The sequence below is a fragment of the Leuciscus leuciscus genome, assembly GCF_965113295.1.
Source record: "Leuciscus leuciscus genome assembly, chromosome: 23".
Classification (NCBI taxonomy): Eukaryota; Metazoa; Chordata; class Actinopteri; order Cypriniformes; family Leuciscidae; genus Leuciscus; species Leuciscus leuciscus.
Genome location: NC_138747.1, coordinates 8,543,373 through 8,570,275, shown reverse-complemented (window position 1 = coordinate 8,570,275; position 26,903 = coordinate 8,543,373). Strand labels below are relative to the sequence as shown.

Here is a 26,903-nt window from a genome sequence, read left to right as displayed (position 1 = left end):
TATATATATACACACACTGCACTGTGCAAAAGTCTTAGGCATGTTAATACCCCCCCCCCCCCCCTTTAAGTCAGTTATTTATATCTTTTGCTGTAGTGTGTCAGTAGGAAATATCAGTTTACATTTCCAAACATTCTTTTTGCCATTAATTGTCATAATCCAGTGAGATTTGTGTATACACAAGGAGTCTGACAACAGCCGGTATGAGCTGATCTCACCATCATCGAGTCCGTCTGTGATTACATGAAGAAACAGAAAAAACTGAGACAAACTAAATCCAGAAGAACTGCGGGAACGTCTCCAAGATGCTTGAAGAAACCTTCCTGCAAAGCTACAGTACTGTGAAAAGTACTGGCACTTGTGTTAAAATGCTGTAAAGTGAGAATGCTTTCAAAAATAAAATCACAAATTGAATTTATTTATGATTTATCTTCTATTAACTAATTCAAATCAAATATCAATATACCCTTTGCGTTTGAAACGGCTTTTGTCCAGGTACACCTGCGCATAGTTTTTCAGGTAGCTTTTGAGGAAGGTTTCTTCAAGCATCTCGGAGACGTTCCCGCAGTTCTTCTGGATTTGGGGGGGGGGGGGGGGGGTGGTATTAACATGCCTAAGACTTTTGCACAGTACTGTGTGTGTGTATGTGTATATATATATACACACACACTCACCTAAAGGATTATTAGGAACACCTGTTCAATTTCTCATTAATGCAATTATCTAATCAACCAATCACATGGCAGTTGCTTCAATGCATTTAGGGGTGTGGTCCTGGTCAAGACAATCTCCTGAACTCCAAACTGAATGTCAGAATGGGAAAGAAAGGTGATTTAAGGAATTTTGAGCGTGGCATGGTTGTTGGTGCCAGACGGGCCGGTCTGAGTATTTCACAATCTGCTCAGTTACTGGGTTTTCACGCACAACCATTTCTAGGGTTTACAAAGAATGGTGTGAAAAGGGAAAAACATCCAGTATGCGGCAGTCCTGTGGGCGAAAATGCCTTGTTGATGCTAGAGGTCAGAGGAGAATGGGCCGACTGATTCAAGCTGATAGAAGAGCAACTTTGACTGAAATAACCACTCGTTACAACCGAGGTATGCAGCAAAGCATTTGTGAAGCCACAACACTCACAACCTTGAGGCGGATGGGCTACAACAGCAGAAGACCCCACCGGGTACCACTCATCTCCACTACAAATAGGAAAAAGAGGCTACAATTTGCATGAGCTCACCAAAATTGGACAGTTGAAGGCTGGAAAAATGTTGCCTGGTCTGATGAGTCTCGATTTCTGTTGAGACATTCAGATGGTAGAGTCAGAATTTGGCGTAAACAGAATGAGAACATGGATCCATCATGCCTTGTTACCACTGTGCAGGCTGGTGGTGGTGGTGTAATGGTGTGGGGGATGTTTTCTTGGCACACTTTAGGCCCCTTAGTGCCAATTGGGCATCGTTTAAATGCCACGGCCTACCTGAGCATTGTTTCTGACCATGTCCATCCCTTTATGACCACCATGTACCCATCCTCTGATGGCTACTTCCAGCAGGATAATGCACCATGTCACAAAGCTCGAATCATTTCAAATTGGTTTCTTGAACATGACAATGAGTTCACTGTACTAAAATGGCCCCCACAGTCACCAGATCTCATCCCACAAATCTCCATCAACTGCAAGATGCTATCCTATCAATATGGGCCAACATTTCTAAAGAATGCTTTCAGCACCTTGTTGAATCAATGGCACGTAGAATTAAGGCAGTTCTGAAGGTGAAAGGGGGTCAAACACAGTATTAGTATGGTGTTCCTAATAATCCTTTAGGTGAGTGTGTGTGTGTGTGTATATATATATATATATATATATATATATATATATATACCCTATGTCTCAGGGTTTGGTCTTTTGCTCTTATACGGTATATATCCACACACACACCTGTTCAAAAGTTTACGGTCAGTATTTATTTATTTTTTTGCAGGAAATTAATATTAAAGTGTAATTTTAAGTCCGACGGATAACGCAAAACTTTTGATGGGTCCAGGGCTTTTGTGAAAACTACAGATTTTACTTATGCACTTTTGTACGGACAGTCGGATCAACAGAGGGTTAATAACAGAACAGTTATTGTATTTGTAAGTGTAGGTTTATCACTGAAAAACAGCATTATGGTAAAAATGGAACATAATGGCAACCGCTTTCTTACCACACGCAACAGCATTTTGCTTCAGGCGGAACTGACGGAATGGCCGTTTCTTTCAGTTTTTTTTTTCTTTCCGTTCGCTCACGAGTGCGATTGCTGTATTCACAACTGCCCAGAAGATCCGCAACAAGTGGGGAAACGAACTTGAGTTTGATTCAGTTGAACAAAACAAGACAGGTGTGAATACAGCCTAACTTAGTCCTGCTAATCATTAACTTTGAATTATTACATCTGGGAAAATACAAGTCTACACCATTATGTCTAAATGTTTGCTAAGAAGTATTTCCCACTCAAGCAAGGCAGCATTTGACTCTGGTCAAGCCTATCCATATCAGACTTGTGGGAGAGGCCTTGGATGTTTTCCTACCTACTTGACAAAAGAGAAGACAACAGCCTTTTTTTTCCCCCTTCTTTTTTTCTCCTTTCTTGTCAGGTAGAATCAATAAAAAAAATAAAAATAAATAAACATTCTACTACCAGCCATGTTTAAGGCCTTTTCCTAATGGTGAAGTACCCATTTAATCAGCACAACTGTTTCCAACACTTATAACAAGAGATGTTTCTTAAGCACCAAATCACCATATTAGAATATTTTCTGAAGGATCGCATGACTGAAAAAAATAAATACAAAAAATATGTTTGTGCAAAACTGTTAAACATTCTAATAAGATTTCTTGATATTTCCATTTTACTGCATTTTTTATCAATGCCAGTTTGTTGTCTGTTAAACATTGTTATTGGACAAATTGCAGCAAATAACACTTTTACACTCTGACTAGATTAACATATGCATAGCTGCTTTTGTTCAGAAGCTGCTTTTGTTTGCATAAAGACTCCCAACACTGATCAAAGAGAATATTTGCTACTGTAGACAGCACTCTAATTGAGATGTGAAATGTCTAGACCACATAATGTCAAAATTGACCCTCTTTACTGTCTTTATTTCTGTGGTCTTATTGAATGCAATTCATCAGCGTTTAGCTTTTCTAAAGAAGAAAACAAACGCAAATGCTTGTTTGTTGTTCTATCAGCTTTCACTGACAACCAAGGCTGTGTGGTTAAAAAAAAAAACATAAAAAAAAAAAAACATATATTTTGCAAGATCCAATCAAATCCTTCTGAATAAAGTCAAGTCCCACCCTACATGATTTTCTTTTGGAATATTATGTATTTATTTTTACAGTTGCTAATGCGGTTTCATGTTGTTTATGCATGGTAGCTTTCAGTTCAGATTCTACAAGGCAACATGTTTGCTAAATTTCCAGCTTCTCATCATTTATTGATTCATGGAAGCATCATTTTATACTATATTTTGATATACGGTCCATCTTTTTTCATTGCACCACATATGTCCGGTGTCAGTCCCCAAAGTGTTTTACCTGATCTTTGTGATTTCCAACTTTACTGAAACTTCCTGATAATTCCTACTTTTCTTTCTTCTAGAAGCTTGAATGAATAATTCATTATATGTGCTGGGTGTGAGTTTTATGGACGGGGAGGGTACAAATCCCCCTCAAACATTTATGGCTGGGAGAGCTTTGAATCGGAGTCTGTTTCATTGCAGATTAGCGCTGCCTGACAACACAGAAGATGTCTTCTACAAGTTTGCTGAATGTTTACACACATAAATTAGGCATTTGGCTTTGCCCTATTTTCTTTACCTTCTCTTCTCAGTCTCCCTTCCTTCTTTCCATCAATCTCTTTTTCAATTTGGGTTTGTTTTGCTTTTGGTCCTTTGTCATTTGTCTTCAAGGATGAAATGATCCCTGGATTAGTTTATACACACATCCAGACTGATTGCACTCTGCGTGCATATACGAGAGATGATATCTGATTATGGAAAACAACTCTAGACATATTAATCATATCTCCGTATTGAATATCTCAATTACACCCTTAATTTGTGATTGCTAATTGGCTTTTATGGGGCAAACTGTGGCCTCCCCCCACCCCCACACAACTCTTAAATGCACACTACACACACAAACACATATATGCATGTTTGCAGGCTTTGAGGAGAAGCAATTTGAGATGAATGAGAGTTTCCACCATAAAAACATGACTCAATAAAATTAATCTAATGATTCATCTTAACTAGTTTGTATGTGATTTCAGTTAGAATGTAAACCAGCATGCATTGCAATAAACTCTAAATTCATCTTGTATATCATTCAGATCTGAAAGAAATGTATTTCATTCAGGAATAAAGCTTTTGTTTCTGATTTAGAGGTATTGTATTAAACTTAAAATCAGGAGAAAATGATAAGATTACTATTTCCATTTTTGTTTCCTTGAGTTCTATTTCACTGACATTTAAAGCAACCATGCTTTTCTGCTTATTTTATCTTCCAGATGAGTAGTGTGAAGTATCTGAGGCCCAGGCTCAACTCAATCCTGTTTAAGCTGCAGTTTGAAGAGCAGGTGAATAACTTGCGTCCAGACATCATGGCAGTGAATGCAGCCTGCGACGAGGTGAAGAAGAGCAAACCCTTCAGCAGGCTGCTGGAACTCATTCTGCTCATGGGGAACTTCATGAACGCCGGCTCACGGAACGCCCAGTCCTTCGGCTTCAACCTCAGCTCACTCTGCAAAGTACGTACAGAGAAAGAGTTTGTGTGTGAGTCACAACAACCGTTTGAGTTTAATATCTAGGCCTGGCACACTTTTTGTCCACATTGTCTCTATGGAAACATTTACAGAAGTCTGCAAAATGGATTAAAGTTAGTCAAATGTGTTAAATGGATGTATTTGTGATTCAATGGATTTCTAAGCCTACACTTTTATAAAACAACAGCTTTCAAACTTCTGGATCAAATACATGAAGTCTAGAGGCTGTATTGGGCTGTTTTCATGGAGAAAGTGTATTCCATGAGAACCTCCGCCGATGTTATTATTTCATCCAGTAAAGCCAGCCCTGAAGTCATTTATGCATTCTGCTATCCATATTTTCTCCTTCTGTGAATTATTAGCCCCTTTATCAGGTCTCTTCGTATTAGAAACATGCCCACCCACATGAACCGTGGGCATTTTCCATCAAATTCTCTCCTCCTGCTCTCTGTTTTTGGGAAGAAGCCGATAAGATGATGATTTATATGTGTCTGATGTTTGTGGAGGAGCCAAAGCTGAGTCACCATCAGGCACGAGCGTCCGGCTGCTGCTTGCGCGTCCTTCACTTCCCTCCCGCACATTTCCCGTTACCTTGACCCCTATCGGTCGGCCCATCTAAAGTGCCTCTCGCTGGAGACGCCTGGCGTTCAAGAAGATCTCATTTGATTTAACACTATCAAGCACTCAAGACCACAATAGCCGTATCTTCTGGCATCTATCAAAGTGCAGAGACCAAAAACCACTTTATGGTTTCTTCTTCTGTTTTCAGAGATAAGTCTCAGAGTAATGACGTAATGCAGACATATATGTGTTTGTCGGAAAAAGGACAGTCTTTAATTCCTGTTTAGTCAGGTGTGTTAATGTAATGCTAATAGATTTTTAAACACAGAACATCTTAGCAACAGTCCTAGCATTGTGTTAGCTAGTCTATTGATAATGTTTGGGTGAAATGTTCTGATTTAGGTGAGTGGGGAAGGGCAGAAGGGCCATATAATTAATTACCACAGAAGCCGTAGAGATTTACTTGGGTTTCCATGGTGACTTGGCATTGGATTTTATCAGGCTTGATCCGCCTCTCTCTTTCTTTCTTATTAGCCATCCATTTTTTTCATTACTACTGTACTTTCACTCCTTCCCTTTTCTGTGGTGCTAAAAATCAGAGAACGGCCATCAATGCATTTGTGACTTTCTCCGGCATAATTAAATGCCTTCCTGCTCATCATGTCACCTAGAAAACCTAATAAAAGACTGAAGACTGTATGTGGACATGCTCACATTCAGACATTTTATAAAGGAATAACCCAAAAATTTAATTCAGTCATTATTTACTCATTTGTTGTTCCAAACCCAAATTACTTTGACATTTTTCCATGAAGCTGTTCAAATATCTAAGAATAATGAACACAAGTCATTAAGACTACTTTTATTATGTTTTTAATAAAATGTGTTATAATTGTTTTTCAAGTATTATGTTGTTTCCTTTTGAAAGTTTTTTTTTTTTTGTGCCTTTTTTGAGCTTTTTCACTCCATATATTTTTCACAGTCCCGTGCAAGGCATATGGGCTTGGACTTTTATTAGGGGTGACTAAATTGTGACAGAATCTAAATTTTATTTTAAAATTTTATCTACATATTATATAGAAATTATATATCTACAATACTGGTCAAAAGTTTGGGGTCAGTAAGATTTTTCTTTCAATGTTTTTGAAAGATGTCTCTTATTGTCACCAAGGCTGTATTTATTTGATCAGAAATATAGTAAAAACAGTAATATTGTCAAATGTTATTACAATTTAAAATAACTGTTTTCTATTTTAATATATATTTATTCCTGTGATGGCATGGCAAAGCTACATTTTCATTCAGCCATTACTCCAGTCTTCAATGTCACATGATCCTTTAAAAATCATTGTAATATGCTGATTTGGTTGTCAAAAAAACTTTGTTTTCAATGTTTGGAAATCCTGGTACGTGTTTTTTTGATGAATAGAAATTTCAAAAGAACAACATTTACAACAACAATGTAATTGTTTTTACTGACACTTTTAATAAAAGTATCAATTGCTTTCAAATAAAATCATCCATGGGTACCGGTGATCTATAATATTATATATAATATCAACGCTTGTCTTCAAACTTGTCCTAATATCCACTTAAGGGCCTTGCGTATCAGATGGAGTGATCCGTCCTCACTGCCGAGAGGGAGACTAGATCGCTACATCTGCACATAGTGATGCAGTCCCTGATGGGCAGGAGTAACAGAGAAAGTGTGTCGGTTTCTGCCTTTCAAGTTCCTTGCCTGAGGGCCCATCCTGATGTTCTCTCTTTGCCTCTGTTGATCTGATTGTTTGTTTGTTTTATTCTGAGTTTAACCTGTCAGTATCATCTTCTTTTGCTCACAGTGGGTTTATCCGAGCATATTTTGTTGTCAAAGGATTTGAAAGTGCTTCTCTTTGAGTGTGTGACTCACGCGTCACTGTTTGATCTCATCAGCAGAGGACGGTTCAGTATGTCTTGGACGTCAGAATCTCAATGAATGTTGTTGAATGTTTCCTGTAAAACTTTTCCAATTGAGAACCGATATTAAAGATTTGTCACAGACCTCAGTGAGTTGAACTACAGGATGAGATTAGATATTTTGGGTTTCTTTGTTCCATTATCATTTTTGTACTATTTTGATTACATATATGCACAAGCAATTTGTAGAATATTTTTGTTCCAGCTTACTACATAGGATTTTTGAGAAGGCCTAGTTTCGTCCCCCGCCATTCGTCTAATGCTTCACACGGCTTTCAAATGTTCTGACACTGAAATTATCCAGTCGAACCCAGTGTGTATATCCAGCACAAAGCTTCTGTCAGAACACATACATTTAAGAAGAAATGGCAGCACACAATATAGTGGTGAGAACTGAAATGGACTAGATGGCAAGTCGATTTCTCAAATTTCATCTCTCATTTCATAAGGGCTTATTTGGAACTCCATTTTCACTTCATCTCTATCTCTCACTCACCCCCCACCCCCCCCACGCTTGGTAATCAAGCTTCTTAAATCGTCAAGCTACACCACCCAAAAGAGCTTAATAATGTGTGTGCTATCTGCGTTAATCAAATGCTTTTTGCTCTGCCTTTTACAAAGGCTTGTATCCTTGTGCCACGATGATAATCATAACTGACAATGAAAATGTCTTGCTTTTCTTGTCCGGCGGCAATTTCAGTGTACTATCAAATTAACTTGTCAGACGTGAAAGCAGCAGACGTCAATGGCTTCCTTCAAGATTCTCTTTCCGTTTCTGTAATGCTCTGAACATCCAAATATCTGCATTTTTTTTGATGGATGTATTTATTTGTTTCTATTTTGATTTAATGTTCCCACATTAAACAATTGTTTTCCCTGCTTCTGTCTTTCTCTATCTCTCTATCTCTCTGTGTCCCAGCTGAAGGACACTAAATCGGCTGATCAGAAGTCCACTCTACTGAATTTCCTGGCAGAGATCTGTGAGGAGAAATACCCTGAAGTGCTGAAGTTTGTGGATGATCTACAGCATGTGGACCGGGCCAGTCGAGGTACTCAGAACCAGTGTCTGTTGTAAATAAATCAGTCTTATTTAAGTATTACAATGCAATTACAATATTGTGAGATATTTTATTTTTTATTTTATAAAAAAATAGCAATGCTTACTTGTTTTGCTACTACCGTTTTATTTTTTGCTTTTTAATTTATTTTGCCTTAATTATACAATGCTTTAATTAGTCGAGGATAGTTTGCTGGTTTAAGGTGATTTAACTTCCCTATCAACTCCCTGGCTGACCATCAAAAAAAAAAAAGAAAAAAAAAAAGTCTTCAGTACATAGCTGCCAACATGAGACGGTACTTTAACTGGTCTTTAAGATCACTCTCACATGAACTACCAGTATCTGTGTTTGAGTTTTTGTTGACTTCTGTAATTGTTGATGTCCTCTGTGCTGCACAGCCTCATTTTGCTGCTCACACTCTGTCAGAAACACTAGACACAGAGATAATGTCAGCCTGTGTGTGTGCGTTTGTGCGCTCATAATTATAAGGCCGGTGAGTTGTGTCAGATCTCCGGATCCTTTTATTGTAAATCTTAATCTGAACACATCACGATTAGAATCCACTAATATAAGCTGATATTTTCAGACAGTCTATGTCTATCTGCCTGTGTGTGTTTTAGCAGACAGAGAGAAGCCGAGGGGCCGTTGTGTGAGGTCACGTTGCCCTGGGCAGCCCTAGAGGCAGAGTCACAACAGGACCAGAGCAACTCACTGCGTTACCTAATGCTTCCAGAAAGCAGGGTAGGGAGAGTTTTGGCAGTGCGAGGACAAATAATCAAACAGGATTATTAGAGAGAGTGATTAATAAGATGCCCTGCCTATATGTCTGTCAGCCTTAGAGAAAGTATTTACAGGAAACATAAAACTTGTGTTTTTCTAAATGAAACATAAGTCAGCAGGAAATGATGGAGGGCAGGACTTAGTAGTTGGGATTTTATTGGATTGTTAGACTTGTTAGGTTGTAATATTATTGGTTAATATCGTTGTTCTCTGGCTGTGTTGTGTGTTGATTGCATCAGCCGAACATGAAAGTTTCACAGGCTGGGAATGTTATTACATTTTTATACAGTATTAACTATTATGATTTATTTTTATTTTTATAATAATATACTTTGAAGAATGATTCACAGTAAGACCAGGGACATTTATTAAGACCTAATGGGGTTGATTTTTGATTCATGTTGACTTAATTACGAACTGTTAGCTGAATTTGACCTAAAAAAAAAGTGAATTATGTAATTTAGTCACCCTCACATTGCTCCAAATCCATATGGTGTGCTTTTATGATGCTTTGCTGTCTTTTTTTTCTTTTTTCTTGGTGCTTGATGGCTTATGGTCACAATTTAGTTTCACTGTATAGAAATGAGCAGCTCAGACATTCCTTTTGTTTTCCAAGGAAGGAAGGAAGGCTGGAGCAATGTAGGTTTTTCTGTCATGTCCTCTTTCTCCTACTCTGGCTCTGCAGCTTTTTATTAGTTTCACTTTTTTTTCTCCCTGTCCGTCTCTTTCTCTCCCGTTCCCCATTTCATTAGTGCTGCCTGCTCTTGTGCCCCTCATCAAAGCTGAAATGGCATTATGGGTAACATATCCCCACCACACTGAATGTCTGTCCCTGCACGCCCCTCAGGAAACAGCCTTTGATTGTTTTACAGATATTACTTCCATTATTCTGTCCTTTAGAGCTCACATTTGCAGATGTATGTTTTTTTTCTCCTGGAGATTCTTTCATTAAGAATTAGCTATTGTCATTCCCCAACTATTATGTTTTTGTCTCCCATTGTGGTGCGGTTAGGTCTAGGGTGATTCCCTTCAGTGGCTGCTAATGGAGGGTTCATACATGTGTGTTTCTTTAGTGTTTTTTTCAGGAGCACCTGCTGACTGTTATTGAGGCTTTCTTTTACATTTTTATTTCCTTTGGCTCACACTTTGCTACCAAAGTGGCTCTTAAGAAAGGGCACCTGAAACATAGTGGATGCGTTTCTAAATCTAATGAGCTAACTAGACAGCAGCTTTGTCCGAAAGCTGATAAATACTGCTTCTGCAGGCAGCATAGATGTATAATTTGCTGCCTATGATATCCCACAATCCTGTGTGTTTGATTCTGTGACATTTGAGCCAAAAATAAGATGGTGTCTGAAAGATGAAATTGGTGGTTAGTTTGTGTATAGATGTATACTTTTTTTTATGTAAACAATCCTGCCATATATCTAAATTCAAAATCATCTGTCTTTGACCTGTACAGAAACAACAGATGAATCATGATGAAAGTTTGTTCAAAAACTTTTATTATACTGTTCTTTTTAATTTCTATTAATAAAAAAATCCAGATTGTTTTCCACAAAAATATTAGGCAGGACAATAGTTTTCAACATTGAAATATTGCATTTAAAATATATTAAAATAGAAAACAGTCTTGTAAAATTGACAAGGACAGTAAAATCTTACCAAACCCAAATTTGAATGGTTTGGTACTGTATTGTTCACAAGGCTAATTGCTTAGAACATGTCTCCCCAACATGCTACATAATAATACGTTGTGCATGAATAAATGTATCTTACAGATATTCAAATTGACAGATAGGTCTGTAGGTGCTGGACTCTTGGGTCACACTCAAAGTGCCAGTGCCAGCTACTTCTGACACTGTACTGTGAGACCAGATAGAGACATTTACCTCTCTACATTGACTCCATGAGAGGGAGCTAGAGATGAGTTTTTGTGGCTAAAGTGAGGTTTTTGCATTCAGCTTGTCCTGTCTGGTTGTGTACATGCACTTTGGTTTTGATTCAGCTTTGTACTGTTCTAAATGTAAAATGTGTGCTTTGACTCTATTGGCCAAGATATGGACAGTGTGAGAGGCACAATTAGTTGTTAAAAACCTCAAATTGTTCTTCGTGCATGTTAAAAACCATTAAGGACCCCACCCACCCCCCTAAAAAAAAGTCTGCCTTAACTAAGCAGATTACCGTTAAATAGTTTAACATTTACACAATTCCTCATGAAAATGCAATAAATAATATCCTGCTAAGCTGAGCACATATAAGCCAAATCTCAACCCATGAGGTTCAGTCAATGTGTCCCATCACATTAAGCTAACACTGTGCATGGAACAAGATCGTCCCCTCCTAACGGTGTCTGCTTAATCAAACCTGAGCCTCTTATTAAAGTCACATAATTACCTCATCAAACTACCAGCATGTGTGAGGAACAGGTGAAAGATGCAGGCCTGGTTTGGTCTTACCGGAACTGTTGTAATAATAATGAACCAAATATATCTCTAAAAAATGATAGTTTTATGTAATAGAGTCTGCTAATAGGACATTGAACCTTTTAGAAATGGTACGCTATAAAGCTGACGTGTGTAATTTCTGAAACAAATTCCCCTACACACACACACACACACACACACACACACACACACACACACACACACACACACACACACACACACGCGCGCACAAATAGAGCATCAATTTTAACCTCGTACATCCTAAATGAGTCTGCACTGAATACCTATTCAGTGATGTGTGTGAGAGGAACACTAATGTGATTTCGATCAAATGTTGAGAATAGTAACCTCCACACACAGTCACTGTGACAGGTGTTCATACAATTGACTACGCATATTTACACTCCAGTTGAAGACACACTTCAGATGTGTAAAATGTAGCATTTACCATGTGATAAAATGCTGTTCCAATTTTAAACATTAGTCAAAATGAACTAACAATGAAAAATACTTCCAAAACATTTATTAATCTTAGTTGATTTGTATTTCAACATTTATTAATGCATTACTTTTTATGTTAACAATATTTCATGGATCTGAGCTAACATGAACTACCAACGATCAGTATTTTGTTATCTAATGTTAACAAAGATTAATGAATACTTTTACAAATAAATTGCTCATTGTAATTAAATGTTTAACTCACATTAACTAATGAGACCTTGTTAAGTGTTACCCTGCTCTTTATCAATGCTATTATCTTTTTTTTTATTTTTTTTTTATTGCATAGATAAACCAAACACATCAGATGTATTGCATAGAAAACAATAGCAATAAATGCTTTGAAATAAAAAAAAAATTAAAAAAAATTTACACCAGTGAGACCTCAGAGTTAAAAATGATTAAACAGCTACACTGTTGACGTCTCACACTGTGTGTGAAAGAAGAGACGTCAACTCTCTCTACTTTTTTTAAAGGAATTGTTTGCTGTCTAGCTATAAAAAGGACTCACAACAGATTGTATCAGGGGTGACTGCAGAGTCTTCTAAAGACATACCAGCTTTGTGTGAGGAACAGACTTAAATTTTCCCTTCCGTTAAAGCTCTGAAATCTCTATAATTTTTTTTTTTTTTTTTTTTTCAGTGAATGTCCCTGTCCAACAGAACTTGGTTTCTGAGGAGTGTTTGTCATCTGGAAACTAGGGATGCACCGAATGTTCGGCAACCGAAATTATAAGTAAAAATACCAAATAAATTTTGCCGAACAATGATGTTTTTGAAGACACGATCAAATAGTAACCAGCGTAGAGTGAGAGGCGCGTGCTTTATAAATGCAGCAAACATGTCGGCGGTGTGGAGAAATGATCCAGGCCGAGTTGGATTTGGGAAAGCCGCTAGGTGATGGAGACCAGGGGCGTAGTGGCAATCGGGAGAGTCGGGACTTTTCCCGGTGGGCCGGTAGTGTTTTGAGGCCGCGAGGGTCTGATAATAGTTATACATTGCAAGTTCTTAGCAACACCATCCGGTCGAACTGTGCAGCCTCTCTGCTAAACCCGTACGACGGGCTGCATCAGCCTCTTATTTCAATAGAAACACAGGTTAATCAGAAAGCACTAACGATAACGAAGTGCAAGTCCAACCATGTCTAGGATTTTCAAAAAATATAGGGGGATCAGTGAGCGGCCCCTCCACAAATGGCAATGCCTGTCGGCCTATGACGTAAAGCCATCGAACACCTCTTTTTTTCCTCGTCACATTTTGGAAGTCTAACGTTAAAGGAGCTGTATGTAAGAAATGTATTTCAATTAATCATAAAATGGCCCTGATATGTCACTAGACATTAAGAAATCATGTTCATTTCAAATACTTATATCACTGACAACAGTAGTCCGGCCAGGATATTGTCATTTAAAAAGTGAAGTTGCAGCCCTCAACTGATGTTGATGTTGTCATGTTGTGTTTTGGCCTGAAGCTCCACCCTTCGGCTATCTACCAATCACGAAGTCAGTAGTGTTTCGGCATCCGGGTTGCCAGCTCAGCTCTAGTTACCACAGCTGCAGCTACAAATGTTCCTGCTGGATCCTGCAGCCTATCTGAAAAAAACCGCATGCATTTGGATATTTCGAGATCGGTTTCAGGCCTCATTCATATGTGGAAATAAATCCGAATCCGATCGCAGCTGAGCATCTACTCATCAAGCCAACGTGCAAACTAAGTGAATCAAAGTGAAAGTAAGTCGCAGACGCTTAACACAATCATGGAATCGTTTTGATAAATCATATGGCTATCCGATCTGAGAAAACGCATGAAGTGGCCAGGTGTAAACAGCCCCAAATTATGGAAAGACAAAAAGAAAAGGGAAATGTGGCGCTGAGAAGGTCAGACTCAAAAGGAAAACAATTATGGAGGAGGAGGCAGCAAAATGCTCCAAAATAACGGACATGTTCCGGACATCAACGAGCAAAGATACTACAGGTGAAATAAGCTAAAGCACCTAATGTCACAGCTAGGCACAGATGGGAATTAGCACCAGCTACCAGCCAGCCAAAAGCTTGTGAAATTTGAAAGTAGCTCGGTGGTAATTATGAGACAAAAATTAATGGTTTACTATTGAGCGGCTCTCTTTTTCTGTTATTATTGTAGGCTATGTTGTTGTTGACTTCAAGATCTTTTAAATAATAATAATTACACTTGGCATTTCACATTTTGTGCAGTCATTTTATTGTAATTTTAGATTTCAGCATTTGCTTATTCACAGGGAACCATTTTCATGAAACCTAAGAAAACTTCAGTCCATCAGAGTAAATTTTTCCGAGTACAGTCGAGTCCGGGCACTGGAGTACACGATATTATCCAGAAACGAAACGAAACTCCTTGTGTTGTTTCAGCGTTGAGCATTGTAGCCAATCACAGACATGAATATTAAGCGCATGAACGCAGTGGCAAATCAGAGGCGTTTTAGAGTCACCATGTGGAGAAATCGCTCAATGTATGTTCAGAATCAGCGCAAGCTTTATCCTTTCGGAAATCCCAACAACAAAGTCTAGACGCTATATAAATAAGAGATTCACTGTGCAGTGTTGACAACTTCAGTGTTTATGACGATAGTTTTAGTGAGAGTGCAGAACGCGGTAAGTAGGCCTAAGTCATGGCTTAAAGGGAATACTATTGATCTAAATAATAGTTTTGTTTGTCATGCTTCTAGAGAACCAGTGGTTACGTTCACATTGCAAATTATAAAGAGTGATAACTGCATTTAAATGTGGGAGTTAATCCGCTAAATTTGAGCCCTGTGAGTCATGAAATTGCGATGATTGACATAGTAACCATAGAAACATGAGAACGTGATAACCATAGCAACATTTTGGCTTCTAATAATTTTATGATTTTTGTTACATTTATATTTTAGTCATACGTTTACATACACTTTGCAGAATCTCCTAAATGTTATTTTTATTTATTTTTTAATAAGAAGGATCATAAAAACATTGTTTCTTAGTGAAAAATCTTTTTCACATAACAGATGTTTAATAGCCTTGTCCACAAGACATAAAACTAGACAAATTACATGGGCTTGATTTTTTTATATTGTGTGTCATTACCTGAAGTATCCACAAGGTTTTTTTTATTTTTTTTTATGGTTGTTCATGAGTCCCTTGTTTGTCCTGAACACTTAAACTGCACACTGGTCTTCAGAAAAAAAGGTTTTCCAGTATCTTCTGCATATTTTACTCCTTACTAGCAGTGATTGTATGATTTTGAGATCCATCTTTTCACACTGGGACTCATACACAACTATTACAAACCCTGCATGCATTTAGTGATGCTCAAGAAGGAAGCATCCGTTAAGAGCCAGGGGATGTAAACTTTTGAACTAGATCATTTGTGTAAATTGTTCTTATTTTGTTTAAAAATGCATACATTTATTTAGTCCTGCCCTTCAGAGGCTAAATAAGATATTGGCATGTAAAACAAAATAAGAAAAATTTAAACATCACCATCATCTTGCTCAAAAGTTTCACCCTGGCTCTTAATGCATCGTGTTGCATTCTTGAGCATTACCTTGCAGATTCTGAAAGATGGGTAAACGTATGACTGCAACTGCATTGCAATCCTTTTGTAAAGGTTAAAATATTAATTTAAGAGCTCAGTGGTGAGACCTTTCGCCGGAATTTGATTGACAGGCAATCTGACCATTCTCATAATGCAGATATCCACCATTTTTGTCTCACAAACAAACCGAACCAGTTAGTAGATTAAAGTCTACTACTTGAACTTGAAAAATGGTGTGTATTGATTTCTTTTTGCAGTTCTGGTGTTTATTTTGTGCTATAACTAGAAGAGATTATCAGTTCATGTGCTGCTTGAACTGAGACCCTACACATTAAAGCACCACAAAACAGTATTTATAGTTTGCATTTCATAAAAATTACAAAATTTGAAAGCTGAGACTTTATTTCATACCATAAGTAACCTGCTCTGTCTTGTCTGTTGGCACATTGTCAGTGTCCTCTTTGCTCCACAATATATGTTTCACTGTGTGAGAACATGATGTGTGGAGTGAGAGCGGAACGGCTTGTCGGACGTAACAGCAACAGTTAACTGTCTTTGTGAAAGGTCAATTTCAAATCATTTAAATCTTTGTGGACTCGGCCGGACTCGACTCGGACTCGGATGTTAAGGACTTGGACTCAAGTCAGACTCGGCCCTCTTTGGACTCGGACTTGGACTCGATTGTTAAGGACTTGGACTCGACTCGGACTCGACATGGGTGGATTCGGACCCAACACTAGAAAACAGAGAGAAAACGGCTCGTTCTACAGATGAGCCGTGCACCGTCTGACATGTTTGATGAGATCCTCCAAGAGAATAACCCATTTGCAAGACGGAGGACAAGCTCAACCGCTCAACAGTTAGATGGTTATCTCTCAGAAGTCCCCACCCTCAGGAGCAATAACCCTCTCGAATTTTGTTATTCATTTGTTGTGGGTTCATCCACACTTTATGCACTTTTCAATGCACTTTTTTTGTTGTAGGCATACAGTTACATTCTTTCAGCAGTCAGTTAAAGGCTATTCAAGAAGGGGGGCTCAAAGATGGCCAAATAAAACTATTTGTTTTATTTTACTAATTTATTTATTTTAAGTTATACTGTGCTTTGTTTGTATAATATCTGCTGGAATGTTAAAAAAATGTTCAGTGTTAAATATTTTTTAATTGTATTTTTTTGTAATTTGATTTTTTTTTTTTTTTTTTTAGAAAAACAAGACAAAATAGTAAAAAGCACATTTTTACTATTTAATTAATGCAATGGTGAAAAAATTGGCAAAATAAATGGAAAAAATTTAAGCGTTCGGTATTCGGCCTTTGGCCAAGCTTTTCATTATTATTCGGCTTCGGCCAAGAATTTTCATTTCAGTGCATCCCTACTGGAAACATGCATTTTGGATCTGCTGTAAGTAAAGCGTGTCAGTGCATTGTTTTAAATCTGTACCTCTCTGTGTGTGTAGTATCAGCAGAAAACCTTGAGAAGAGCCTGAGACAGATGGAGAAACACCTGCTGCAGTTGGAGAAGGATCTGAACACTTTCAGCTCCACAGACGACCAGCAGGACCTGTTCCACAGCAAGATGGCAATATCCTTTCACACGTTTGCATACACACACACACACACACACACACACACACACACACACACACACACACACACACACACACACACACTGTACATTTCTTTGTTTCTTTTTTGTTTTTTTGTTGTCTGAACACACTTATTCATTGTTGTGCTGCTATCTACATGGTTAGTTCTCTTGCACATGGTGGCAACACATTTTCTGGCACCCTTGTCAACCTCACACACATTCACAAACACTAATCAGAGTTTATGTTGGCGTGTGCGAATAAATTATTTATATTGAACTTCACCGGGCTGCTTGTGAAACCTGGTTTGATAATGGAGTTGTACATTCCTGTACTTGCTTGTTAGTTCTTTTCCTTGCTGTCTGTCATTGCTTTCGAAATCATTTCCTGCGGTCTTGATGCTGTCTCCTTTGCTAATGGCAAATGTTTGAAAGCCAGACGTGTTGCCAGGGGAGATACCAGTGGCACAAACTAAACGCTGATCAAAACAGATACCCTAATAATCATCAATGAACCTTTCTTTTAGTGCATTTTGTACATCTCTGTGGAGCAGGTAGTCTTGTGTAGCTTCGTTATAAATTTTTCTGTCTTGGGCTCAGGCTTTTTGTTGGTGTGTTTGCTGTTTCATGGGCAAAAAAACAGATTTGACTTTATTACTTTAGTGGGGTGCTCATGATCCAGTGAATTCCGTGTTCTGGGTCTGACCCGACTGCTCTACCCTTCACGCTGTCCTAGCTAGACTCTACCAGGGGAGGTTATTATCTCACTCACCAGCCATATAGTGGACTGTCTTCCACCCTACATCCCTCCTCTCATCCATACTGTTTTTTTCTGTTTATTATTTATTTTTCTATTGCCCTTTCTGCTTTTTTTTTTTTTTTGGCTGCTCTAGCCTTTAATTTTTCATTTTTTTAAATATTTTTTTAATAGCTACGTTTAGTGCCTTGTCCCTACCGATATATTTTATGAATGCATTGACTCAAATCCTTGAGAGCTACCCTGCTAGACAGCATTTTGGGGTATTGTTTTTCAAATTTGGTGGGTATTTGCAGTGGCCTCTTACAATGGGCATCAACGTTGCATTTGTAAGTCTTGCGTAGTAATGTGCTGAAATATTAGGGATGTGTAATATATTGGGACCATAGCAGTTGTCAGCTGATTTTGGAGTTTTTCTTTAATGTTTTTGTTTTTTGTTTGTCATTTAGCCATCATCTAACACTCACTTAGAGTTCATTTTTAAAAACAATAATAATTTAATAACATTTAAGACCCCTTCACACCAAGAACAATAACTATAACGATTACTATATTAGCGTTCACACCAGAGGACAATGTCATTGTTTATTTTAAGCATGCTCTGCTGTTTTGTAGTCTGTCACTTTAAATGCTTTCGCTCTTAAAACAAAATGGATTCTGATTGGTCTCTCAGTGGTTTTATCGTTCATCAGCTGGGGAAAAAATTGTTCTGAAAGTGATTCCAATGATATTGTTTTACTGTGCCGTTATTGTTATACAGTATTTGTGGTGTGGACTGTTATTCTTTTACATTTAGAAATTGTTTTAGAACTATGTCTTTACTGTTATCGTTATAGTTATCGTCCTTGGTGTGAATGGGCCTTTAAATGTAATCTTGTGCAAAACATTGCACATACAGTCTTGTACAGTACACTGTCATGATGCAGATTATCAGTATTCGCCAGTGTTGCATCTCTAAAAATATACAGTCTAACCAGAGGCTGCATTTTATGGACACTACATGACATTTTATGGACACTAAATGGCCAAAAGTATGTAAACACCCGAATATTACATCCATATGTGCCTGTTTTTAACATTTTATTTTGAAACAATTGACATTAAGGATTGGCCCTTCCTTTTCTACTATAACAGCATATAGCATTGTTTTGCTATGTTCTATTCAACTGTAAATGACTAGGGAGACTGTTTATTTTATGCACCTGTTAGTATGCATCTGAAATAGTTCATTAGAAGGGGGTGTCCACATGCATTTGTGTGGGTCTCAGGTACTGTATTATGGTGTGTTTGTTAATAGTGTGTCTTAGTGTCGCGTAAGTGTACAGTATGAGAGTCTTAACAAGCTCAGGTGTACAGCAAAAAAAAAAAAAAAAAATCAATACTTTTCAATCCCTCTGCACAGAACTTGTGTTCAAGGGTCAGCCATCAACCTCTCTCTCTCTCTATTTAGTTTAGCTCTCTGTCATTTAGAACAAAAACCCAGAACCCACATTCCTATCTCTTTCCTCTGTTACTGCTAACACCGCTTGGCTCCACACGGCACAGGCCCTTTTCTTTCCTCTGAACTCTTAGCACCAGCAACCAGATCAGTATTAACGTTAATGAAGTCTTATCTCGCTCTCATACACTGTCTGTCCTTTCATTGGGTGAGCACGTCCCCTGCGCCCCATTCTCTGTTCATATTTGGAAGGCGTGAATGAACTCGCAGTATAAAAGACAGCAGAGGAGACACACAAAACAGATCTGTGTGTGTATGCCACCGAAAGAACTCCCAAAAGATTTCATGTGTATGCCAAACAAGCATCGCTGTCCGGCCTGTCTGCCCTCCCTTATTTCTTCATCATGAATAAGTCATGGAGGACCTGAGTCCTGGTGTGAAATGTGTGGGTTAGAGTAGCTCCGTCCTGTCTCTAGATGACTACTTTTTAGTCAGTTCTGGCTAATAGTTAACCTGGTAAACCAGAGTTCTCGCGAGAGCACAAGTTGAATTTGCTCAGCGAGTTACTCTGGTGTCGAGTAACAGTGCTCATTAAATATGCCCCTCGATCTGAGCTGCACCAATCACATCGGGTTATCTGATATAGGCGGGCCAGAGGCGAGCTAAACAGATGACGACAGCGCTGTGACATCGAAGTCATTAATAAACATTGCAAGATGCCTATGGATGAACACCAGTTGTTTAAAACGGCTTTGCCCGCTACAATGAACGAGTTAGACTTGGCTTTTTATCTAAAACAGGAACAGAAAAGACGCTGCTCGAATCGTTCCTTTGCAAGAAGGACGTTTTTGCTGTTTTGCCGACCAGATACGGTAAGAGTATAATCTACCAGTTAGCTCCGCTGGTAGCTAAGCGTATGGGGCTTATTGTTGTGATTGGTCGTAGTGTTATCCTATTGGGTGCAGTGAGATTTTCAAATGCATGCTTGGTGCCGCCCCTCGAGCTGGCCGATTTTCATTGATCGACACCAGACCATTAATCTTTTAGATTTAGGTCTGGATTTCCAGGCTAGCTAATAGTCACTTTTACCTTGCCTAGGAAGAGTTGATTATGCAAGTAAGCTGTTCAGGTGAGCTTACAAAGAAACTGTTGCAATATAGGACAGTAGATTGCCACACAGCAGAGATTTTGCTCAATTTTGCAAAAACACACTAATGCATATAAAACAGCACACAAGTCATATACACACACACACTAACAGGTGTGTGTGTATATATACTAGACTTGTAGTCAAGACCGCCTAAACCGAGACCAAGACACTACCAAGATCAGAGGGTATCGAGACCAAGACAAGACCAAGACCAAGACAGACCAAGTCAAGACCAAGACCAAGTCGAGACCAAGACCGAGACCAAGTCGAGACCGGAGGGGAAAAAAAACAGACTAGTGTTGAAGCTAAGCAATAACTTGTGAATTCAAGAACAGCAGCATACTAGGGTTCAGCCGCAGTTTACATTCAATACATATTAGACGGTATTACTTCAACTACACAGGCAGAACAATACAGAGACAGACCATGTCATGTGTGTGACTGTGATCTCACTGTAAATGTTTTTGCAGACTGGGTGAGATCAACTATGTGTAGCAATTGCATGACGGCTGTTACTGCTCTATTGGAGGATTGAGACTCCCTTAAACTTTTGTGTACTGTTGAGGACTGACATGACTGGTACTGACTGGTTCATCTGACAAAACATCAAACACCTCCAACACCATCTTGCTCCTCCAACAACTGTCTAAAGAATGAGAAATATGTAACCAATTGAAATTATACTTAATGTGTAGATGAAATCGTAACATCAAATTAAAGATACACAATTATAAACTTGGATTAGGCCTAATGTTTAGTCAACACAACAGAGATATTTAAAAGACCATTTATTTAGTCTAACACCATCTTAAATACAATACTGTAATCAAACAACACACACAGACACACACACACACACACACACACACACACACACACACACACACAAAGATATCAAAGTCACAAATTCATCTAAGCAAATGCCTGCCTATCTCTGCCGATTTCGGAGTCTCCAAATTAATCCATTCTGCAACTTTTAAATACATAATTCAATTTTTAAAAACGAAATTATAGGCTTAAGTGCAGGATCCGAAAGTTGGTCGTTTTGTCGCTATGGTTACACACACACACACACACACACACGGTGTTGGCGGTGCGCTCAAAGTCATCTGTCAGTTGTGCAGTTACCCAAAATCTCCTGAATGAAGTTAAAACCCATCATGTCACTGATATGTGTTTTTTAAATCAAGTGATCAAAGTGCTCGTTGCCACTGCGATCAGTGGCGCGGATAAAGTGTTTTCTGGTGTGGCTCGCGCACACGCCACACTTCACTCGGACGCGCGCTTCAATCCGTTCCGTTGCGGATAATAATGTTGCATTATCGAACGTTGTGTCGTCGTGGATATTGTAGTATTGTATTGCTAAATTCCCCGACCACTATGTCGGTCTGAGACAGCGAGACCTAGACAAGACCGAGAGGTCCGAGACCAAGACAAGACCAAGACCAAAGACCGTCAAGGCCGTGACAAGACCGAGACCACGTAAAAGTGGTCTCGAGACATACATCACTAATATATACACACTACCGTTCAAAAGTTTGGGGTCAGTAATATCTTCTGCTCACCAAGGCTGCATTTATTTGATAAAAAAACAATAAAAAAAAACAGTAATATTGTGAAATATTATGACAATTTAAAATGACTGTTTTCTATTTTAATATATTTTAAACTAATTTATTCCTGTGATCAAAGCTGAATTTTCAGCATAATTACTCCAGTGTCACATGATCCTTCAGAAACCATTCTAATATGATGATTTGATGCTCAAGAAACATTCATTATTATTATCAATGTTGAAAACAGTTGTGTGCAATTTTTTTTCAAAATTCTTTGAATAGAAAGTTCAAAAGAACCTGATTTTAATCAAAAGATTTTAATCAAAATACCCTGAAGAATTGTGTAGGCTTTAACGTAAGAAGGACAGGCGAATGACAGCAGGTGCGATTGTTATCTGTTGTGGCACTTAACTACAGATCTGTTTGTAGTGTAACTGCGCTTCATTGAGACTGCAGTGGTGGAGTTCACAAGTCAATCTGACACCACCTCCTGAAAACAGTTCACCTCGCGGCCAGCTCGTACTCACGCCTCATAAACACACAGACGCGCACACACACTCTCTCTCTCTCAAGCTAATGCCAGTAATAAAAGCAAAATTTCTTTGGACGTTGATTTAAAGTTTTAACAGATTTTTTTGGGGAGGTGGGAATAGTGTGATGTGAGGCACCAGCTTCAAACAGGATTACTAATTAAAAACCACATCAAAGTCGAAAATATTAGTTATGATATTTGAAGTAAAGCGTACCATCTTTGCATAGGCATTCCTGACCTCACAGCAAGGATTAGATTCTCTCTTTCATGTCGTGTGTAAGAGTCACAGTGTCAGTGCGTGTATGTGTGAGACATAATGCTAATGTTTGTTATAGACATTTTATGTGGCTTAGTGAAGCGGACTATGATGTGAAAAGAGCTCTTTGCGCTTGAGAGTGAATATGTGTGGGTTATAGGTCTACATCCTAGTGAAACTTCACTCATACAGCAGTAAACAATAAGAATATTTTTATTTTCTTAGCACTTGTGTTTATATACTGTAAAAATCTTTGTCCAACCCCAAGGACACACACACATATGTATATATTTTCCTTCTGGCCCACTGTTTTCTTTCTTTGTCGGCATGTATGTACAGTAGATTGTTTCACTCTCCATTCCAAAAGGAAAACTTTGATCTTCTTCAAAAGATTTTCACCCATCTCTTTTTCTCACACCAGACTTGTGTTCCCAGCATGTTATTTTTCAGTGTGCACACATATGGCAGTGTTCATGTGATATGCAAGTGAACACGTGTAAGGTGTTAATTAATGACATGCGCAACTATTAATATTGCTTATGAGCAATTCCATGCAAATGTCACCTTACCATGAAAAAAAAAAAGTTTTTACCAAAAGAGCAAAACCCTATCTAAGTTGTGCATTTAGGTATGAATTTTACTGCATTAATGTGCTTTAATAGAAATTTGAAGGAAATCGCCATGTTTATTCACCACATATGAGGTGTGCACCGATAGTAAAATTACATTTTCATCCAACTATCATTTCATGTTTTCAAAAGAGTTAGATCTTGATCAACTAATGGTCAACAATGAATTGGAGTGGCATCGGTCAGATCAAAACAATTTCAAATAAAAGTTTAGGTTACAAGTGCATCTGTCTCTGTAGACTGGTGTAGATTTATTTAAATGCAGGTCCCACACTGGTTACACTTATCAGCATGAGAGATGGCGTGAACACATGCTATATAATCACCTGCTATAAATTATCCATAACCATTTGCGGTACAATTTAAGTTTTAATTTGATTAAACAGAATATTTGTTTTTGACATGATTTACATCATTTAAAAAAATGGAGACATCAAGCTTTGTAAAGACGTTTCATGTCACAGTGACAAGCCTTCGCGGAGTTAAAGATGATTTTCTGTCGCGTTTCAGAATGAACTTCACATTGAGAGAGACGGCAGAATGTACATCGTTTATTTTCTTTATTTTACGAAAAACTCAACATTTTGTTTTTATTATTAGTGTACACAAATAAGACATTTAACAGTTTTGAATGATGTATAACACTTGCCTATGTGACAGAATTCAACGAGTTATTTGAGTCTCTTTTGCACTGATAAAAAAAAAGCGAGACAATCGCAACGGCCGACCCCAGGGGGTTAAAGCTGCCGTCGGCAAATTTTTTTTGATCATATTCAGTGAAATTGACACTATAATCCGACAGAACAACATAAATAAGATGGTTTTAGAAAAAAAACAGAGCTTCTAACTCCACCTGGAGCGTGTTATTTGTTTTGCAAAAATCCACCGCTCCCGGATCATCGGGTCCAATCAGCGCAGGGGGGTGTGAGATCTGACTGTCAATCACAGGTCGTGCACACGCCACAGATCCCCCCTCACTCGCGCACGTTAATATCACATGCACACGCCACGCCTGAAGTTCGCCTGGAGATTGCATGAAGCGTGATGGCGGAGAGAAAATCTACTAACAAGCTTCCAATTCCTCGGTTATTGCTATCTATGGATAGATTAGCCAGGGCAGCCTACCTCCGAGTCCATGGTGTTGATCGATGCTGAAGAGACGGACGCGTTCACAGAAAATCAGGTACACACGCACAGTGACGCACTGACGAGCACGACCTCGATGGGAGGGTGCTCGCTGGTAGTGGGGAGGGGCATGAGAGTTGTAAACATTAAAAATTTTGGCTAATCGACCCAATCTGCCAGACTTGCCGACTGCAGCTTTAACTTCCATTGTCTCATTATCTTTAAAGGGGTCATCGAATGCCTATTTTCCACAAGTTGGTATGATTCTTTTGGGTCTTCATGTAAAGTTTGTAACACACTTTAGTTAAAATTCCTCAAAGGTTGTGTAAAACAACACCCTTTTTACCTCCTCAAAAACAGCTTTGTTCACATCGACCCGTTTTGGTGCAGGTCTCTTTAAATGATAATGAGCAGCTGCTCACCCCACCCCTCTCTTCCATGGGGCATGTTGACACAAGACAAGTAAAGTGCTGTCTTGGCAATCTGCCTTGGTGGACAGTATACAAATGGCTGAGGGGGGAAATATGCTAATATGGGACAGTCTGTCATTGGTCGTGGGCGGAGCATGAGCAATATGATGTCATATTGCTCAGAAAATTCAAACGGCTTGATTATTGAGAGTGTTTAGGCTTTTTGATTATTAAATAAAGGAGCAAATGGATTTTCTTCATTGTATGGTGGTGTGTCCACACACTGCAAAGACCATATAAAAGTGAATTTTTCATCCAATGACCCCTTTAAAAAGTGAAAAATGTAGGGTTTTTTTCTAGTCTTGCTAAGATCTGAATGAATTTAGGGTTGTTCAGTGTTGCCATAAGGGTCACCTTAAAAACATGGGCTTTGCAGACATTTGCAGCCCACATGCTTAAATTCGATATAAATGCATGTGGGCTGCAAATAAATGTGCATAACATAAACACTGGTTTAAATGACTGTCTACAAGTACTTTTTAGCCATCTATAATTATGTTTGTTAAAGAATAAAATGCCTGTGTTTATACATGCTTTCCCAATAAATTACATGTTTTGCATTGGCTCCTACTGTACACACCAGCACAGTTTTAATTGGATAAAGAGCAGTAATGGATAAAGCTCTTGGCTCTGTGCAGAAGTGCAGCAGTTTTAACCATAATTAAAATGAACTGGACTTTTACATGTGAACTATTTATATGCTCTTATACGATATGTGTCTGGGTTTTTGCATGTGCGGGTTGCACAACTTTAGCAAATGTTGCATTATGGGCTTGTAGTCATGCGATACGGCATTAAAAGTCAAATTGTTTTCATTTTGGTTCATTCTTAGCGGAAGCTACGCTTAATCTCTGGCATTTCACAACATCCTTTTCAAATGGTAACCTCTTAGAATAAAATAAAAGAGTAACTGTCCTTGCCTTGAAATGAGAGAGCACTGTAATAATAAACTTAAATTAAATAGCAATTGCATAAATTACTGTTGATTTATTGAACTTTGTGTATTTATGTTCAAAGGTGCAAAAGTAAGGATGATTGTTTTCTTAGGTCATTGGTTTTTGGGGGTTAATTTGTTACCTGCAATCAGAAACAGCATTTTTACTCTGGAACAACTGAAAATGTTTCAAAACTGAACATTTTATTTAATTCATTTAACCAAAGTATCACAATAAAGAAGAAAATGTATTATTCCTTAAATGATTTTAATGAAAATCCTGTTGACAACACATTTTCTCATTCACATTTCAATACTGTTTTGGAAAAGTCCTTGACAATGATTCCTCACAGTTTCTCTACACAGGCGAGAGATCAGTATCAGAAGCTGAAGATCATGCACAGTAATATGGTGACCCTTTACCTCAACATGCTGGAGTTTTTCGCCATCGACTCAAAGAAGACATCCGTGGAGGAACTCTTCACTGACCTCAGCAACTTCAGAGCCATGTTCACGGTAAGCCGTGACTCTGATTCAGCTCATAATTACAGTCTCTATATCATATGAAATGGAGTCGTGTCAGTGCCCCGTTGAAACCAGCTTGTGTTTGCAGTATCTGCAGCTTTGCAGTAGCCCCACACCAGCTTTCAATGACTTTACAGGGAATAATCTGGTTCTCTCTCCTTCCAGCCTTGACCCTTTTGGCCCACAAGCCCTGACCTACTTGAACAGGAGGAAGTATTGTGTATGTTATCATAAGTAGAGGGAACACTGGGTATTTAGTAGCCAAATATTGCTCGTCTTGCAAC

General features: G+C 38.4%; 1 protein-coding gene across 3 annotated transcripts in view; it reads left to right on the top strand.

Annotated features, from left to right (window-relative positions):
• The window catches only part of diaph3 (diaphanous-related formin 3), a 330,760-nt gene that overhangs the window by 216,868 nt on the left and 86,989 nt on the right, over positions 1-26,903 (top strand). For all 3 annotated transcript variants that reach the window (XM_082156057.1, XM_082156058.1, XM_082156056.1), the window contains 4 exons: positions 4,554-4,793; positions 8,245-8,374; positions 17,120-17,245; positions 26,447-26,610. In XM_082156057.1, coding sequence (XP_082012183.1) covers positions 4,554-4,793; positions 8,245-8,374; positions 17,120-17,245; positions 26,447-26,610 — 660 coding nt within the window. The remainder of the gene's footprint in view (positions 1-4,553; positions 4,794-8,244; positions 8,375-17,119; positions 17,246-26,446; positions 26,611-26,903) is intronic.